At 37.7% G+C, this 19,638-nt stretch overlaps 1 protein-coding gene across 2 annotated transcripts in view; it reads right to left on the reverse strand.

Moving 5' to 3' along the window:
- Positions 1 to 598: 598 nt before the first annotated feature.
- Positions 599 to 19,638, reverse strand: part of RNLS (renalase, FAD dependent amine oxidase) — a 132,188-nt gene continuing 113,148 nt past the window's right edge. For both annotated transcript variants that reach the window (XM_067552790.1, XM_067552789.1), the window contains 2 exons: positions 14,843 to 15,018; positions 599 to 944 (listed from right to left, as the gene is read on the reverse strand). In XM_067552790.1, coding sequence (XP_067408891.1) covers positions 792 to 944; positions 14,843 to 15,018 — 329 coding nt within the window. In that variant the 3' untranslated portion in view covers positions 599 to 791. The remainder of the gene's footprint in view (positions 945 to 14,842; positions 15,019 to 19,638) is intronic.

A 19,638-nucleotide genomic window follows, 5' to 3' on the forward strand; every position in this document is an offset into this window, starting at 1 on the left:
GGCAATGATATTACTCTACTCTGTCACTTCCATGACTTCAGATAGTAGGGGCAGGATTTTATTCTGAATATGTACTATATAGCTCCTGAAGAACTTCTTGATGTAGGCCAAGATTTCCAAACATGGATGCCTAAAGTTAGGCTCCCAAGTCCATAGTTAGGCACCTAAATAAATGGCCTGATTTTTCAAAAATACTGAGCATCCAGGAGTCTTGATGACTTCACTGGAAGCTGTTGGGTACTCAGTACCTCTGGGGAAAAAAGGACACTTATTTAGGTACCTAACTATGGATTTAGCAGCCCAACTTTTGGCAACCACATCTGAAAAGCATGCTTGTAACTATTATGGCCACTTTTTATACTTGTTCTATGTGCAAGGCTCTCACTGATCTCAATGAGAGTCTTGGGCAAAGATCAAGAGTTGACAATAGTGTGCATTCCTATGGTAAAATGTTCAGACATTTCTAGGGGCCTTTTTAAAGGTATTGAGTAGCCCAGTGTGACTTTTGAAAAACATCTTTTACCCCTTAAGTTTGTAACACCAGATAAAGTCAATGGGACACTTGTGGGCAAAAAGATGGTGGAATCAGGCGATCAGAAGAGTTTCCTTTATAGCAGAGTAGCAAATTATGTACCAGAAGCCTCAACATTTATTTACATTTAAACAGATATGAGCAAATTCATTGTTTTTTTTTAATTTATGTAAAATATAGGCCAATCATGTCAACAATACACTAATATTTAACATCGTGATAAAATTCACCATAGAACTAAAACTATATGGAGACAACTTTATACATTAGTTTTTAAAGCCTCCACAATACATGTGGCAGAATCTATGCACCCATCAAAGTTCGAATGAGTAAATCCATCACCCCCACACACCAGGGAAGGTTTGATATGAAGAGTCATTTGTCCTGGAGAATGGGGAATGGCTTTTGTAACCTGCAAAAGAAAAACATACGGGAAGAATAGGTAAATATTTATTGCTCTGCATGCTGTATCAGATTCTAACAATGACCAAAATATCACATACAATGTTTACATTTTGGTTTTGCTCATTAAAATACTTTCTAGCCAAACTGTGATCACCTTATTCGCACAAGTAGTGCCACTGACAGGCTGGCTCTTAGGAAGCACTTAGCTATCACCTTAAATTATTCACATATATAACCCCCTACAATATTACAATATTAATTTTTATGGTTATGCTTATTATGTGCTATGGGCTTTCCAAATGATCAAGAGAGATGGTCCCTGCTCAGAGGAGCTCAAAGGACAGAGACAAGTAGACATAAGTTAGGGGAATGGCAGTGAGCAATTTATATAGATGTCAACTTAATTCACTGTAGGAAGTGTAGTTGAAGTGGGTCTACAAGAGGGATTTAAATATGGACAGGGTAGAGGCCTTGTGAATGACTCAGGGAAGTTGTATCATGCATGAAAAAGACAAGTAATTGATTGTCAGAAACCAACTATATTTTAATTCAGCTACAAAAATTGACCATTCCACTGTAAAGCGCTTTGAGATCTACAAGTGAAACACAAGAACTAAGGATCAGTATGATCTGTAGACTAAAGGGTAAATATGCTAGAGATTATTCAGTAATATGGATCCCAAATGCATAAAAATTCACTTAATTTTTTTTTAAAGTAAGAGATTCTTATAGGCCTCTTTTTAAAAAAAATCAGAAAGTAAACTGTACATTTAAAAACCAAAATCCATAAACAATTCCTCCCTAGTTAGACTAAATCCTTGCATGCTAGTTTCCTACCCAAAGCAAATTTTCATGGCCACAACTAATGCCACTACAAATAGAAAGTCGACTTTAAGTAAGTTAACTTCACTCTGCAGTGTAGACATACCCTCAGAGACATGCATTCATCTCCCTTTAACTCCCCATGTGTAAGTGAGATAAAAATTTGGTTCAATAGCTGTGTTTTGACCTGGGAAAGGCAGGGTGGACCTAGATAGCGAGGAGTCATATGCATGTAACCTAGGGCGGAATGTAGGTCAAATGTTTTTCTAACTTGTTCATTGCGTGTTCTTTTCTGGGCAAAGGCTGTTCTATGGAATTCCCAAGGTACTTATTTTAGTATCTATAGGCCTGTTTACAGAAACACAGAGTAATATAAACAAATGGAGCAGAGACCGGAATGCTGATGCAAATGACAATAACTGTTTGCATGTTTATAAATATGGAATTTGTCCAGTCTCTTTAAAAGGATAGAACCACAGATCTATGTCAGCAGTTCAAAAATTCTGTGTAGCATTTAGTAAACTTCCAGAACAGATAAAAGAACCAACACTGAATTATTAAAAGGGCATCTTCATTTCACTTTCTCATGTCCAACTAGTTTACTTTTTCTGTCTCAGAAACCTTAAACATGCTCATGTGCAATCTGTCTTCATCTGTATCACAAAGTGCTGTGCATTTCATGTTACTGAGCAACAGATAATAATATACTTGAGGATCTCCATAGCACTTTCAACTTTTTTATTTTCCTCATCTTCATTGGACCAAACTCTTTTCTAACTGAGGAGAGTTAGAATACAAACTCCCTCTGGAGTATACAAAACGATTCCTGAGGTAAGCCGAGGTGTCACTTAAGCTTCAACCAACCATGTAGTTGTGCTGCTACTAAGCCTCTAACCTCATCAGTACTATTTCATACCTAAGAATGTAAACCACAGAATGTTATTCTGGCAACAGGTGAAAAATGGGATAACAAACATGCTGTTGGGAAAACACACAGACCTCTTAGGACACATTTTTCATAACATCAGTTACAGATGAAGATACTATTTATGACTCATGATACTGCTTTATTTTATCTTATCACTAAGACTAGCAACCATAAAAAACTTTATACATTTTATTTTTGTAAAAATGTATTTAATACGACAGATTAACAAATAATTAATACCAGCATTTGTATCATAAATGTGAAAAAGATGCACAATTGAAGTGTCTCACATTGGCTCCCTTCACAGACTGTTGAAAATACTAGGGATGGAGTCTGGGGGTCGGGGTGTGCTATAAGTGCAGATAGATATCCACCCCACCCCTCCAATTTTCTGACTATGAAAATTTTCATTTCAATTTTTAATTGAAATTTATTTTTCATCACAATTTTCTGATTGTCTGTCTATGAGAGAGATGGCACATTCCTTCATAATGTGATCCACCTGAAATGTGCATGTCTGCAACAGCAATGTAATTCTAATTTAAGAAAGACACTTCTATATATACTTTCTGGCATAATTAGCGAGTGGTAGTTTTGCATATTAAATGGAATGCATCAGTGGCAAAAAATTGAATGAGTAGTTGTTATACGTTATGTTATATAGCTCTCTCTATCACATTATATACATTTTACAACAATTTATATTACTTCAAAATAATGTCAACATATAGCATTGTTTTTACCAGTTTTATCAAATTTGCTCTCCATTCCCATCACCCACATTCCTTTTCTTACAATCCTGCATGGACTCTACATTTTCAATCGCTTGTGATAGTCTGTGAAGGTTTTTTTTGTTTTGTCTATACAGCACTATATCTCTAGTGCCTCATTACCTTTAAAGGTTTTTATTATAAAAACATGTATTTTGGGGGGGATGATCATTTACAATATGGGCACATGGACACAGTACTGGTCATTGTTATTTGCTGTGAAAACGACAATGAAGTCTGTGGGTCTGATCCAAAGCCCACTGAAGTCAATGGGAATCTTTCAATGGATCTTTGGATCAAGCCCTATAATAGAATTTGTCTCCTACATGTGTAGGAAAGTGAAGTACTCACAGAGGAACGAGTACTGGGAGGGACCAAAGATTTAGGGGGTGGCTCTAAGGAAAGCTGGGAGGGGTGCTATAGGGTGCTTTATGCAGGACTACTAATCTCACTCCCTTTCCTCCCTCTCCCTGTGTTCTGGTTGGAGAGGAGGCACTGTTTAAAGTGGGTGTGGACCCAACTGATTGCTAGGTGCGCCAGCTGCTTTGGTGTCTCGGCAGCCTGTACTATCCTTAAATGGTACCTGTAACCTGCTTTTCTCCTGGAGCTCATCATGGCCTGGGTGGGGAGGAGGGAAGAGAGCAGCCGTGGGAGGAAGGGAGTGATTTTTCTTGTTCTCTGTCTGTCAGCCTGGGTCCTTGCAGCTGCATACTATGAAGCAGTCTGACATTTGTTTTAAATGTGAGAATGTTGACTATAATCCCTTGCCAGACCCTAGTAATCCACCTAGTAAGGGTGACCCACATCTGAGAACTGGTGATGTAGTAAATTGGTGAATTCTCAGTAGGGCTTTCCTCCGCATTAATAAGGGTTATTTTCCTTTCATGGGCTATGGTTCAAACAAACCATGGTGTACAGAACACTACAAATCACTTACAGTATATGGGCAATGCAGCAGCGTTTAGCTTTGTAATAACGAAAGGAATCTACTTTTTTGAAACTGTTTTAAGCCACAACATCCTGTAGTCAGTTAATTTCACTCCATTCCATCTCTAAAAAAAAACCCTAACCCATGAAAAACAAGCCCATATAAAAGCAGCCTCTCTGGATGGCAAAGAATACAGCAGATAATGAATCATGCACTGTATTATAGTGACATCTGCTACTGCCAGTGTAGTTATGGATCCATAAGCCTGTCTGTTAAAAACCCCTATATTGATGGGCTAACTTGGCTGAAAAAATTTACTCGGCCTTGAACTGTAATGTAGGGCCAGATTGTAGCTTTTAAAGCCACAGCTGCTCTAGGGGTTTGCAGAGGGGCACTGCACCAATGGCTGTCCCTGCAGGCAATCTGCCTGCAGAGAGCAGAGGCAGAGTGTTCCCAGGGATCTTGTGGACTGCAGACAGAAGCAGCTACTGCTGAACGTAACTCACTACAAGGATGTAGTGTGTTGCACCCCCATAATAATAATCACCAAGCTAAATTATTCCCTCTTCTGGTCTGCACAGTGCATCTTTCCTTCCTAGTGTTTGTATTTCAGATGTACAGCATAGCAGGACAGCAACTGTCTTTAGCTTTGTGCCTTGCTCAGTGCTGAGCACAGTGCCAGTATTAAGTAAATAAAAAGTACCAGTAAAAGTCTGTCCCCAGACTACCAGGCAGTGCAGAGAGCTAGCCTCACCTGTACCTTTTTGGGTTGCTTCCACCAACCAATGCGCCAACACTTTCTCCCTTAGTCTGTGTGCCGGCAGTGCAAAGTGTGGGATTTAAACTGACCTCTGTAAAGGAGTGTGAGAGCAGGGTGGGCTCACCATGTCTCCTCTCTACAGTCCCAGCTTTAGTCCAGAATCTGTCTCAGGCTTGAGAAAGAAAATTACCATTTTGTGCTCATATATGTAATATTGTCAATTAATTACTGTGGGGGGGCCCTATCTGGTAGGCATTATAAAATCATCTGATTGCCATCATCAATAGGATGGCATCTACGCAAATAGGCTTGGTGTGGTTTGTTTCCTCTCCCCTGAGAGCGTGGAAGGGAGCTGGACTCCTAGGAACCACTCTGGTTCCTACAGAATCTCTTTTTTCTGTTCAGACCTCCCTCTTTTTTAATCCTTCCTTCAGAAACGTTGCATACGCTAACCAATCCTCTAGTGGAAAAAGGCTAGACATGGCTTCTTACATTAGCAAGAAGGGTCACTCACACACAGCTGGACATCTGATAGGCATATTATTCAGGCAAAATGACTCGCTTGCAAGCTCTTTAATATATAGCCCAGTACAGCAGATTATGGATAGAGTGGCAGCCTTAACTCTTGATTGCTTGAGGTTTAAAAGGCAGATCCCTAATAATGTCCAGTGCATGTTTTGTTAGGTACTTTAGAATATATCTGAATTGCTCTTCTCATTCCCCAGAGCAGTACATTGCAAAACAAATGAGACACTTCTATAAACTTTCATCTCTGCTGCCTACAGTCTAGGAGCCCAAGCATGTTCCTGAATCCAGGTTTCCTAAATTGCAGCTCACTGTATCACCCCACACCAATAAGCTGGCTCCATGCTTGTCCTTCTATGGGAACATTTCTTTATTTAGTAGGTTCTGCTGGCATTATAGATACTGTTTCTAAAGCTTTCTATACTCTTGTCACTATCTTCTTATGGAAAGTAGATTAATATTTGGTTATTGGAAGACTGAGCGGCTTCATTAAACTAAAATAAGCTGAACTGTTATTTTCACTGAGCAGCTTTGTCTAACTGTCTAACTGGGGAAAAAAGGACCAAGGAAGAGATACAGTTAATTCTATATTTATAACCCACACAATGGGCTCCAATCTGTTGGAAGTCCACTCTAGGTAGAGATGTTAGATGCAGATTTTTCCACTATCCCTGCAGAGTGCCTGCAACAATCTTCACCATCTGTCATTATATGCATCACTTTGTGGCCTCATGACTGACAGTACTGGTACTATATTTTTTTTTCCTTTTCTAAAAATGAATAAATATGTAACTTTCAACAGACACCATAAGGTAAAACAAACCACTAAGTACAGCAGCACACTGAAATGCTTTAAGACAAGGATTGCACCAGGTTATGCAAGCGAAGAAGGATATGACATATATCCTAATAACCTGTCTCCTCTCACAAAACAGAAATTCAAAATAGAGTATAAATACCAGAATATATTTATATACATTTATATACATGGTAATCATCTGTCACTGGAGCATATGATAACTTTCTCCTGCTGGGAGGTACTGAAGGTCTTCAGGATTATAGGAAAAGAATAATATGAGGAGTCAAGAGGTCAAGGAAACTAACACAGAACATACTGGTAATAAATATCATCATACATAGCTCGTAGGTCACATTTTTCATCAGTAGATCTCAAAGTACTTGACAAAGGAGTTCAGTGTTGTTATTCCCATTTTATGAGTGGGGAAACTGAGGCAACCAGCAGTGATGTGACTTGCCCACAGTCACTCAGTAGAGCCAGGAATAGAACTCAGGACACTTGAATCCCAAGATAATCCTCTAGTCCCTAGGCCACACTGATCATCCCCATCCATATAAAAGTGACTTGTTACGATTTATTGTGATTAGCAACTGCTTTGAAGGAATTCAAGATAGCAGTCTGCCACTTGTTCACCAGCGGGCAAATAACTGAGACCACACAAAGGATTGGTCTAAAAATAGTTTTTACATTGATTTAACTAAATCAGTAAAATACCTGATTTTGTTAAATGGGCGCAACCTCCTAGTGAGAGCAGTTATTTTAGCATAAAGGTGTTTATGCCAGTATGGTTTGTCTTGGTACATTTATCAAAGTGGGAAGGGAAAACTCTGACACAAAAGGGCTTCTGAAAGTTTTATTAGAAAACTGCAATTTCAGCCCCTTACTTTACTGTCTATCAAATAAATATAGTTTAGCTAGTGGAAAACGTGGTTCTACTCTGAAAAGTGACCATAAATATGGCATTATGAGATCCCAGATTATGGTATCTCAGTGACTTCCAGTTCAAACAAAGAGATGTTTTTAATACGTAGCAAGCTCTGCAGACTCAATCTGCAAATCTTTCAATCTAGATTGGGTTATTTTTCTTTTTTTAAAGCATTCTTCTACAGCAAAACATATGTGCCTTCTTTAAAACTGGGATGGCTACTTTTTTCAAAATGTGTATTACTTCTGTCACTTAAGTAGCAGAACATGATTAAAAGAGCACACAATTACAGAAGTGACTGTTTTGGTAAAAAATCATCGAATGCATTGCTCACTAAAGCTCCAATTCTACCTGTCAGTGCAGAGCTACAACTCCCTTTGATTTCAGTGTATCAGCATGCCACCCTGACCGTGTATGAAAGGCTAGAAACTGGAGGGCCAAATTGTGCCCTTACATACATCTTCGTTTCCCCGATAACGAACACACAATTAAGTTATGCCAAGGAAGAAAACATAACCATTCATTGAGATGCAGGAGAGTATATTCAAGGGAGTAGTTTTTTAAAAAAAAAATCCCACGCATAGCCAATACTCTCAGCTTTTAAAAATGTTTCAATAGCCCAAATTTTTAAATAACGTCCATGATGCCACAAAATATCTTTGAGGGAACTTTCAAAGGCACAAAGGGCAGTTAGGTGCCCAGTTCCCATTCTGTATAAACTATAGTTAGTACTCCTCGTGGGCATCATATCATCCCAAGACTCCCCCCGAGGCTGTGCTGTAGAAAATAAGAGGAAACCCCCTTAAAAAAATCTGATGCTGGTAGCTGTGCCACAAAAGTTGTTAACTAAAAAATGTCTTCATCAGCCTTCACATAAACGTACTATAAAATTTAAGAGTTCAGATGGCAAATCTTGCGAAACAGGAAATGGCTGTAACCTGAAACACCAAATAGGGTATAGCTGCAGAGCATTGCTTCAACCATTGTCCACTTTCCTCCACTGATTTCATCATACCTATGTAGCTGCTCCTCAATATCCCAGTAATAGAAACCTAATAACTTGACCCAAACCGTATAATATACCAATAATTAAAAAATTAACTCAATTCAATATTTGGGGAGCTTAAAAACATTTTATTTCAATAAATGTTGGCATCATCTAGATTCTCCCATTGACATGTTCATTTTAAATGGATTTTCCCTACAAGGGTGACAATTTCAAAGTTTCATTTAGTCAGTGTCTATTCATTTCAAGGTACTTGGAACTCATGGGAGGAAAGGAGTTTATTTTTGGTACCGTGTTTTGTGCCAGGAAATCTTGACTAATGGTATTAATGTGTTAAACACAGAGTAAAAGACCATGACTTTTTTTTTTTTTTTTTTTTTTTAACCATGCTTCACATTTTCACACCTTGTTTGAACACGATTCCATTGTATGTGGCAAGACTGAATGTCCATATTGTATGAAATCACTACTTCTCAAAGCAGCTGATATCAGTTATTCAACACTGTAAGAGCTAACACAGTGTGGACTTAAAATAAGTGAAACCAAGCTGGAAGGGAAGGGAGAGGGGATAAAATAGATAAGAACTGGGTAGAAGTTGATGACAGAAACAGACAGAGGAGGAACGTGGGAAAAAAAGTAGCTACAGAAAGGAGGGAGGGAAGGAAAAATGAGACTGAAGAAGTTGAAAAAGAAAATAATCCCGAGAGAAACAAAGAAAAGAAAAACAAAGAACAGCAGGGGGTTGAGGAGAGGGGAGGAATAGGGTAGAAATTAAGAAAATAATGCTGGAGATTACAGAGGAAAAAAGTGGAAGATGCAATTTTCCCCTCCATCATTCCTTGACTGTCTAGACTCTCTTGGATCAAAAATGTGTTTTGGCTGACTCAGGTTACCTTGCAGTACAATTTTCAGGTCTCCTGCAGTATAATTGTAAGCTCCAGTCAATTAGTGAAATCCTGGCCCCACTGAAATCAATGGGATCTTTGCTCTTTGACTTCAATGTGACCAGAACTTCACCCCCCCACCCTCCCTTCTTTTTTATTTGTCATTGACAACAGATGATCACATAGACTAGCTCAGTAATTAACAGAAAGAAAAATGAATACTCTGCAGAAAATAATTGTTATAGGACATGTCTTAACTGAGCAAATAGACAAAGAGGAGAGAGGGAGACTGTATATAGTAATCACTCCTATGTAGGATGCTATGGGTCATATTAAGGATCAAAGGAGCTCACCAAATCATGGGCTCAGTGGGGACAAAAGACCCACAATATTAAATAATATTGCCAATAATATTAACATGCTCTTTAAAAATAGACAAATATAAAAGTAAAATATTTAAACAATTAAAAAAGTAAAGAACATCTCACCATTGGGTAACTTTTTCCCCCATTGAAACCAAGCCTGCATCACTTTTACATTTTTGACCAGTTAGGAGGCATTTAAAAGCTCTAACAAGCTCAATTAATCATAGACATTGAAAAGAATATGATGGGGGATATAGACTGCATTTATAATGCATCCATCCATCACTGTGATATATAAACACCTTATGGCATAGAATACCTCCAATATTTTCCAGGGTGGACCAACAAAAAAAAAAAATCCTTTGTGTGTTTTACATTATTAGCAGATTGTAGGTGTTTTCAGGGCAACTCTTTGAGGGGAATTTGCAGCAAATTATAATCCATCATCCAATATTAAATGCAATGAGAGATAATTTAGTTTGTCTGCATATGGTATATCCTCCCCGAGATCATGTTTTTATTCAGGTCACTAGACAATTTTTTTCTAAGTTTTTCTAATAGGTCAATGTCATTGAGCATAAACAATGGAGGGAGGGTTAGTAGGAGAACAGTGTTTGTATGTTGCTCATTCAATCTTTCATTTTCCTCTTCTGAATTTTTTTCTATATTAGCTATTTAAAATTGTTTCCAATTTGTAAATAATGAGAGAATGGTGAGCGTTCAACCTTAAATGTTACTTTACATTGAACAAATGAGACAAGGTGATCATGTTTGAATCTGTATATTTTAATCAAAACAGCATATGTGAGGTCCATTTTTGTAAGTCACCCCATTCTACATGTAACAATGGGCGTCAACACTGGACATTTCTGGCCCTCTTTTAAAGATACTGCTCAGAAAGCAGTCATCAAAGCCATCCTATAGCCATATTGCATAGGCTATTCTCCCCACCCCTGCAACCCTCAGATAAAGCAGCTCTATCAAAGAGACATCCTGGGTTGGGAAGTCTTTGATTCTAAATGCTAATATAGTCTTATCATAATTAAACCAGGGGATACAGAAGTGCAGCTGTGCTGCTAAGTAGTATCAGTCAAAGTTTGGAAGCACTAATCCCTCATCCTCTATGGGTAATTGTAATGTCTTCATTTTAATCCTAGGATTGTGTTTGGCCCATATGAAAGACATAACTGCAGTATTTAATTAACAAGCAGGACAAATCCTGCATAAAAGAATCAGGGGAAAGACCCATACATCTTTCTATTTCATTTTGCTTCTGTCCTAACAGCTTATCATAATTAAAAAAAAATGGTTGTAAGGGAATTAGTGAGTTCTGCACTCAGGTATTTAATTTGGATAGTGATTATTTGTATGGGGCCCTCCTTCTGATATAGGGATAGAGTTTTATCAAGAGTTTTATCAGTTTTATGCCCACTTATTTACCTAGTATGTTAAAGTCTCATGGTAATTCTTCCTGTGGAGTGGCCAAATAAATTAAAAAGCTGTTGAAATAAATTCCGTTGTTTGGGACCAGTACTGTTTATATCTTCTCCGAAACTTACTTTGAGTGTTTCAATTGCCAGTGTCAACAGCATGCCTGACAGTGGGAATGCTTGAAACAGTCCTTTGGTTTTAATGACAGACCTTGGCTTTTACGGAAGATGTAAATGCTGGTCTCTTTCAGAAAACCCAACCCAGTGAACTTTTTACATTTTTTTAAAAAAAATTTCTGTGTCACTCTGCAGCATTTACATGAACAAAATGTGTATTTAAAAAAAAAATTGGATACCAGAAACATTAGGCTCCAATTTCAGAAAACTTAACTATTCTAAAAAGCTAAAGAGAAGCTATAAGAATATCAGAGTTCTTGTTATATCTATTAAATATACAGGGAAACAATACAAAAATTAAAGAACTGTCTAACATAAGAAAGGGAATTTCAGTTGAAATCACTGGGGATTGGAGAAAAGATTGTGGCTAGCGAGTGAAACCATCTGTCATTGTATATTGAGAGTGAAGTGGGTAGAGCTGTAATTGTTCAGGGACTGGGTATCTTCGAATCTAGCAACTTCTAAAAAGTGGGCAGCATTTATGTTCAGGTTTAGTTTTTTTCAATTACTGAAAAATGGACAAATTCTAGGACATCATAAAGATAATCACAAAATACACTATTTTAGAAATATGAAGTAAATGAACCTACTATGCAAAATAAGGTACATTATTATAAAGTAATTGTTTTATTTCATTCTATATTTAGCAATGTGTATGGATTTACAAAAAAACCCCAAATCCCCATGTCTGAACATCAGGGAAAACTCATTTTGCAAGGACTCACAAAGTATAAATTATCTTGGAGAATATACTTGTTAATTCTATTCAGTACCATGAAATTAACTGTCTTTTTTAGTCCTTTACTTAACACACATTCTCATGGTGAAATAAATCAGAATTATACCATACATAATACATATGAATCAATATCACTCCATCATATAGCCATTAAAGGGAATATTATAAATAAGACCACTGTGATGTATGAACACAATTAAATGAAATTTGCAAAATATGCTACGATAGCATTCTGTTGTAATAATGCAATGGAAAATGGATTTCTTTTATTTAGCTCAACAGATGGTTTTGTTTTGTGAGCTCTTCCTTGATCCAGTCACTATGTCTCCACCTGCTTCTCTTTAAATCATACCTATTCCAAAAAGCCCAACAAACCCTATCCTCCACTCAAAGTGTGAACTAGATAGACATCAGATAACATAGAAGACTCTAAATAAATATTAGATTATTAATACATTATCTAATTTATTATACGTATTTAAAAATAAATTATTAATTATATTAAAGATCATAGTGGACAAGCAACTCACTATGAGCTCCCAGTGCGATGCTGTGGGGGAAAGGCTAATGAGGAGCATAGGAACAGGGAGATGATTTTACTTCTGTATACAGCATTTGTGAGACTGATACTGGAATACTGTGCCTACTTCTGGTGTCTTCACTTTAAAAAAGATGTTGAAAATGAGAGAGCCACAAAAAATTATTCAAAGGCTGCCGAAAATGCCTTACAGTGAAAGACTTAAAGAGCTTAATCTGTTTATTTTATCAAAAAGAAGATTGAAAGGTAACAATTAAAATGTATAAGTATCTTCACGGGGAGCAAATACCAAGTATTAGAAAGCTATTTAATCCAGCAGAGAGAGGCTCAACAGGAACCAATAGCTGGACATTAAAGCCAGACAAATTTAAAATTAGAAAGAAGGTATAAATTTTAACTGTGAGGGTGATTAATCAATTGGACAAAACTACTAAGAGAAGTGGTAGATTCTCCATGTTTTGATGTTTTCAAATTAAGACTGGATGCCTTTCTGGAGTTAGACAAACAGAAGTTACTGGGCTCAATCAGGGGCAAGAGGGTGTAATTCTCTGGCCTGTGTTATACAGAAGGTCAGACTAGATGATATAATGGTCCTTTCTGGCCTTAAAAATCTATGCATCTATTAACGTGGACTAAAGTCAGTCCTCAACCCCTGTTTTTAATGCCCTTGCCTAGGCACTCTGTCTTCTGGTCTTGATTCTGCAGTGGGATTTCTATGAGCAGGATCCAGAAGCCTGTGCAGCTCCTATTGCACAATCAAAATCTCTCTGTGTTCTCTGGGACAGGGATCATGCTTCTGACTTAAGCATGTAGCACTGGCATTTTGGGTGCTATTGTAATAGGAATGATTAACTATAGTAATAAACCTAATTAACATAATGTTATCTTGTACTTAAATTACCTAGCTGCCATAATGATAGGCATTGTGGGAATTAATAAAATAATACTATTGAATTATAACCAATCAGAGAACTATATGACTATTTTCAGTGTAAATGGTTTTAAGGAATTTGAACCCATATCAAAGATTTGTACTAGGGTTTGAATATCCAGAATGTTTTTATTTAAAAAAAAAAAAAAAAAAGATTTTTATTAACACAAAAAAGCAAAGAAAAATGTATAAAACACAAAATATTTCTAAATAAAAGTAATGAATGATTTTCAAGTAAAATATGAAACTGTTATGTTCATAGTTACATAATTTATTTTTAAAAATATTGTGAACTGGGAGCTGACTTGGCAAATATATATATATATATATATATGTATATGTAGCTTATAGCAAATGAAAAGAGCTTACCCAACTAGGCCAGGTTCCTAAACTTGGTTGCAAGCCAATGTTACGAGAATAGAACTTACAACCAATCCTTTACGGTCACTTTTGCAGATTTCATAAAAAGTAAAAACCTTTGAAGTGACTAACTACTTTAAGTAAACAGTTTGCATGAATGTCCATGTTCAATTTTCCAACGTAATTTAACTTAAGAGGTTCTGAGTAATACCTACATATATTTCAGTACTTTGGTAAATGATTAACCATTTTCTTTGATTTTTGAGACATTTAAAATATCCAAATTTTTCTGTTATTTCCCCTAAGATAACTTACTGACAAACAGAACTGGGCCAAATCCACTGATAACAATTAGTGTCTCTGACAATGGGAGTATTTGCTTCTCTGCAGTAGGCTGGGAATTTTGTTAATACTATCCCCTACTCACCAACACTTGGAAAAGGCAGCTTGAGTTACTATATTGAATAATACAGCAAAAATCCCACTGAAAGACATGGGTACATGGGAAAAGGGCTGCTGATTTATTTCCTTATTGTACCCCTTACAACACTCTCTACTTTCACTTATAGTGAACTCTGGGTAACTTTATTCCTTGTACAAAAGGGATAAAAAAAATTCCAAAAATGCTCAATAGTTCAAAAAATTACACAGCTCTTAAAATTATCTTGCTGTATTCTTTATGTAGTAGTTTAACTATGGATAAATGGATTATGGATACTGATCATCTTTCATAATCAGATTTTCATCTACTTATTTCTGTAAACCTGTGGCAAGTTGGTAATACACTTAGTTGTAAGTGTCCTGCACATATGGGATACAGTATACCTGTAAAATGGCAGTGCCTATATATCTATATAGCACCTAACATCCAGATTGATTGTAAAGCATTCTACAAATTGATTGTACAGATGTACGAGAGCTCAATAGTATTACATACACATACACCATTTTCTTCAGAGTAAGCTGCAATTTGATGGCCTCTGTTACTCACAGATGGTTCTTTATGATAGATAATTACCTGAGAGTATCTCCACTTCTGGCACTTGATGCTAGCTGGTTTAGGCAAACCTGGCATAATATTTTCTAGCTGATCCAGGATTATCTGCTGCACCTTTTCATTGTCCCATTCTAGATGTGCAATTCCAAATGGTACACTGGTATGCACAACAACAGATGGCCCAAATTCAGAAGATTCTACATGGGTGACAAAGAAGGAAAGACAATTGCTTCCATAAATAACCCCCAAAAGTTTCAATGAATCAACTGAACTAAGAATTGGTTGCACTGCTCCTAAATTTAAAATCTTAGCTGTAGAAATTGATGGTAGATGTCATGGATGTCAGTCTGCCACCACCCTTACTACAAAGAGTTACTCAATATATCTTTAGGAGAGACTTAGACACATGGCGTAGACACTTAAGGACATTTTCAAAGAGGCTTCTGCTGTGCTCTCAAGTTTTTGGATGCACACTCTTGTTCACCCAAAGTTTTTTGTAACCCCAAAGATTTTGTGCCTATATTGAGCAGATATATGTAGGTAAGGTAACAATTATGACGTAGACATCCATTTACTATGGAGGGAATTGAAACAGAGGTCTTTAAGTTAAGCAGACTATGTACTAAATCAGGACAGCAATGCTAACAACTTCTCTAGTTAATGCAGAATGTTCCTTCTTTATCATAGTTTAATACCATGACTTAGATTGATAGATATACAGTTTGAGGCTGGGTTCTCATCTTTGCAGATATGTCAAATTATTTATTGCTCATTCTGAATTTTGAATTATGCACAAGTGTGCATCTATCAGAAAATGAAAAATGGGTGCAAGTAAGTAAGACGTTGGATGTTTTGTTTTACAGGAGAATGTGAAGCTCTTGGGGAAACTATCACATTCCCTGATGGATATAATTTGGGATTGGCTAATTTCCAGAGATTTGTTAGGGCCCCTTAGGGATTGCTGTTGTGGGGAGGAAGGAGGACGTGAGGCCATTGGGAGGGAGAAGTGGGTCAGAAATCCTACGTGCAGTAAATCTTGACTGAATCCAACTCCCCTGCCCAGTAACACCCTTCTCCCTTGCAAGACTACTCATTGACTTCTCTCTTGCAAGACTACTCAGCTTTCCCCGGATGCTGGGTCTGATTTTGTTTCAGTCTAAGAAATAACAGGAAAGAGGCAGAAAGTGTCTGCAATAGAGGTTGGTGATGAGGATTTAGTCTGCAAAAGAGAAGAATGAGGGGGGATTTGATAGCAGCCTTTAACTACCTGAAAGGGGGTCCCAGGGAGGGTAGAACTAGGCTGTTCTCGGTGGTGGCAGATGACAGAACAAGGAGCAACGGTCTCGAGTTGCAGGGCGGGAGGTCTAGGTTGGACATTAGGAAAAAGTTTTTCACTAGGAGGGTGGTAAGCACTGGAATGGATTACCTAGGGAGGTGGTGGAATCTCCATCCTTAGAGGTTTTTAAGCTGAGGCTTGACAAAGCCCTGGCTGGGATGATATAGCTGAGGTAGTCCTGCTTTGAGCAGGGGGTTGGACTAGATGACCTCCTGAGTCTGGCAGGCAGGCTGTCGAGAAGCCATGCAGACGAAGTAGAAGGAAATCAGACCGGATTCTGTCAGAACACAGACGTACTCCCCAATTGTCACAGGGACTTCCTTGTATGGAGCATATTTGTGGGAGGACAGCCTTCTTCATAAGCGCTCATAAAGAGAGGCTGGAAGCTTTATTGTAAAGAGAGGAGAAAAAGGGATGGAACTGTGCTGTAAAGGAGAGCATACACATTTTGGGGACATGGGAAGCAAGTTGCCTGAGAAGCATACACATCCTCAGCACAGCATAGTAAATATACTCACCTTCAGGGTGCTAAGAGTTAAAGTCACATGGGCCTTGAGGCAGCCTACTGCCAGCTACCTATCTGTTTGCACTGGCCACCAAATACAAAGAATAATGTAAAAACATGAAGCTTCCTAGGCAGAAAAGGAGAACAATAAAAAGGGAAAGGTTCCTATTAACTAAAGTGAAAAGACTCGATGTGTCACCCTATCGAATAGCAATCAGGAGAAATGTTTTTGTTGGGAACAGCAGAAGAGAACTTCCTGTAATTTCAGCTGAAACCTAAACAGCTATGAACTTAAAACAGTAGATATTGGATGCAAGGCATTTTTTTAAATTAAGGGTTATTCTTGGATGCTAAAGTTCAAAAACACAAACAGAGCAAATCAGTTTTAAAAAATGGCCAAGATGTTGGCCAACTTCACTGTAGTTCTGTAAACACAGTAGTGTGGTAGCTCACAAAAGTAAAATTATACAATGAGATAAGTTTGTCTGTTACAGTTCTTGCAGTATGTGCTGGATTTGATCCTTTTTTTGCTCTAGTGAGCTTTAGCTGATTGCAATCACACAATTCATTTTTCACCATGAAATTTAAAAGTGGCCTACATTCTAGCTCCACTCTGCTGCCAAAATATAAACAAGTTATAACCATTTGGTACAACCCCACTTTTCTTCTGTATGATCATTTTAATGTTCTGGAGGGCAGGCCATTGCAAAATGCGCAGACGTACTGTAGTTTAACAAGATTGTGATTATCTGTCAAGAACCAGCACTCCTACTGCCGCTTACGTCATTTTTAGAACTCTCTGAAACACAGCAGCAAATGCCAAGTGTAATTTAAACAAATAACATCCATAACTCTGACACAGACAAGCAGCCACACCCATGAGAGCTAGAGTATGAAAGTATGAGTCAAGAGGGGATCCACTTCCTCTTTCTAATCTGAACTGCTGAAGAACTGTATATACTAATGTGTACAACCACAAGTGAAGTACTTACCAATGTTCTAGGAGCCTGCAGACCATAACTAATTTGCTTACATATTTACTTAAGTATATATGCATTCTGTCAATTTATATTCACCCCTCGGTGCTTTTCAAAGCATAGACTACAGGCCTTAAAACGAATTTCTTTTTCCTCCATCTCTTTCATTCTCTCATAATATGTTACTTTCCTTTTCCCATGTAACTCTGTCTCTTCTTTTCATTATGTTCTCTGTCCTTTCCTCGTTTCTACCACGTACTATTTTCTTCTCTGCTCTATCTTCCTCTCCCTCCTTCCCTTCATTCCACCCATTGCTCTTTTCTCCATCCTCTGTTTTCCATGCGCAGGCTGGCATCAGCAATGGCTAGTGGGTCAGAGAAAGAGCTGCTGTTACTTGGCAAAGGATGGAGAGGTGTAGGAACTGCTCGCAAGTGGGAGGGAAAGGAAGTGCTGCTTGTGGATGGGTGGGACAGAAGTGCTATGGCCTTTCAAAGAAGCATCGCCGTGAAGCACATAGACTGCACCTGCTATTCAATGTGCAGATGTCACCCATCTGGGCTGAATGTGCAATTGTGTGTAATGAAATGGACTGTCTCTTTCTGTCAGCTGTCATTTCATTGCAGCAGCAGCTCCTTTACTGTTATGAATTGTTAACCAAGGGTGAGAAACTCATTCTTGCTATGGGATGTGTCAGCTGCAATAATACTGTTATTGTAACCTATCTTTCCTCTTATGCATCTTGCAATGCAAATTAACATTATGCCCCGAGAAACAGAAAATCTAGGACATAAAGCAAAAACAAGCACAGAAATTGCAAACCCATATACCAAAGAAATTAGAACCATTGTAAAAGTTCAAGGAGTGACATAAGGTTTTTAATAAAAATTAATCATAAACACTTGTAAGTTTAAGTACACACAGGAAATAATCCTTCATAAACAACAGAAAATTGTGCATGGCACACAGCAATCATATTTCAGGTTGCTCCAAAAGGACCACCTCTGCAGCAATATGAAACTTGAACTGTTATAATAAGCTAGTAAGAATAAAAAAATTAACTTTAAGGTAAATGTAAATATCAGACCAAAAACTTCTGTTCTGTTTTATTTTTGTTAAATTATCATTGGAATAACCCAATTATTCTTCGTATTTTTAATTGACCATATGATTGTCCAAAAATTATTTGCATAGTGCTGGAATGAAGCAAATACTTAAATTCTCTTTGCTTTAATAATAATAATAATAATAAAAAAGCAGAGGTAGTTAGCTGGATAAAGCATTATTGCCTTGGAATTCATCTCTTATAAAATGCATTTTCTTAACAAGCAGTATCACTTCTCTCTTGTCTGGATTAAATCTCAGGCAGCTCACTCATCCATCCCAACCCCTATCCCATCTATACAATGGGATATTAGATTAAGCTGTCCAATTCAGATGAAAAGATTTAGAAGTGTGTGTCCGTGCCAGTGCCATCCACATGCTGATAGCAGCACACAGAGTGACCAAATGTTCCAATTTTATAGGGACAGTCTCAAGATTCGGGGCTTTTATCTTACATAGGCGCCTATTACCACCCACGGCCTGTTCCAATTTTTCACATTTGTTATCCGGTCATCCTAGCAGCACAGCACAGACCATTGCACTTACCATCTCACCATCTTGCCTAGTGGCTTTTTACATACATGTTGAACAGAAATGGCATTAGTATACAGCCTTGCAGAATCAGACAAGAGAACCTTCAGGGCATCCCTTGGATTCTCCTGTCCTGAAAGAACAGAACGAATAAAATGTGAACCAGACCACACAAGCCAAGGTCCACAAGTGAGACACCGAAATATCATGATCAATGATAATGTAAACTGCTGATAGTCTAAAAAAATTGCCATGGACATGGAGAAGAAAAGAGTGAACAGGAGAACAGTCCCAGCAGGAAAATGAGAGGGAGAGGCACCAAACCCAATTATGCAGACCCTTGTTGATTTAAGGTCCAAAAATTTTG

The sequence above is a fragment of the Emydura macquarii genome, unplaced genomic scaffold, assembly GCF_026122565.2.
Source record: "Emydura macquarii macquarii isolate MOO-44397 ecotype Brisbane River unplaced genomic scaffold, CSIRO-AGI_Emac_v2 contig_1390, whole genome shotgun sequence".
NCBI lineage: Eukaryota > Metazoa > Chordata > Testudines > Chelidae > Emydura > Emydura macquarii.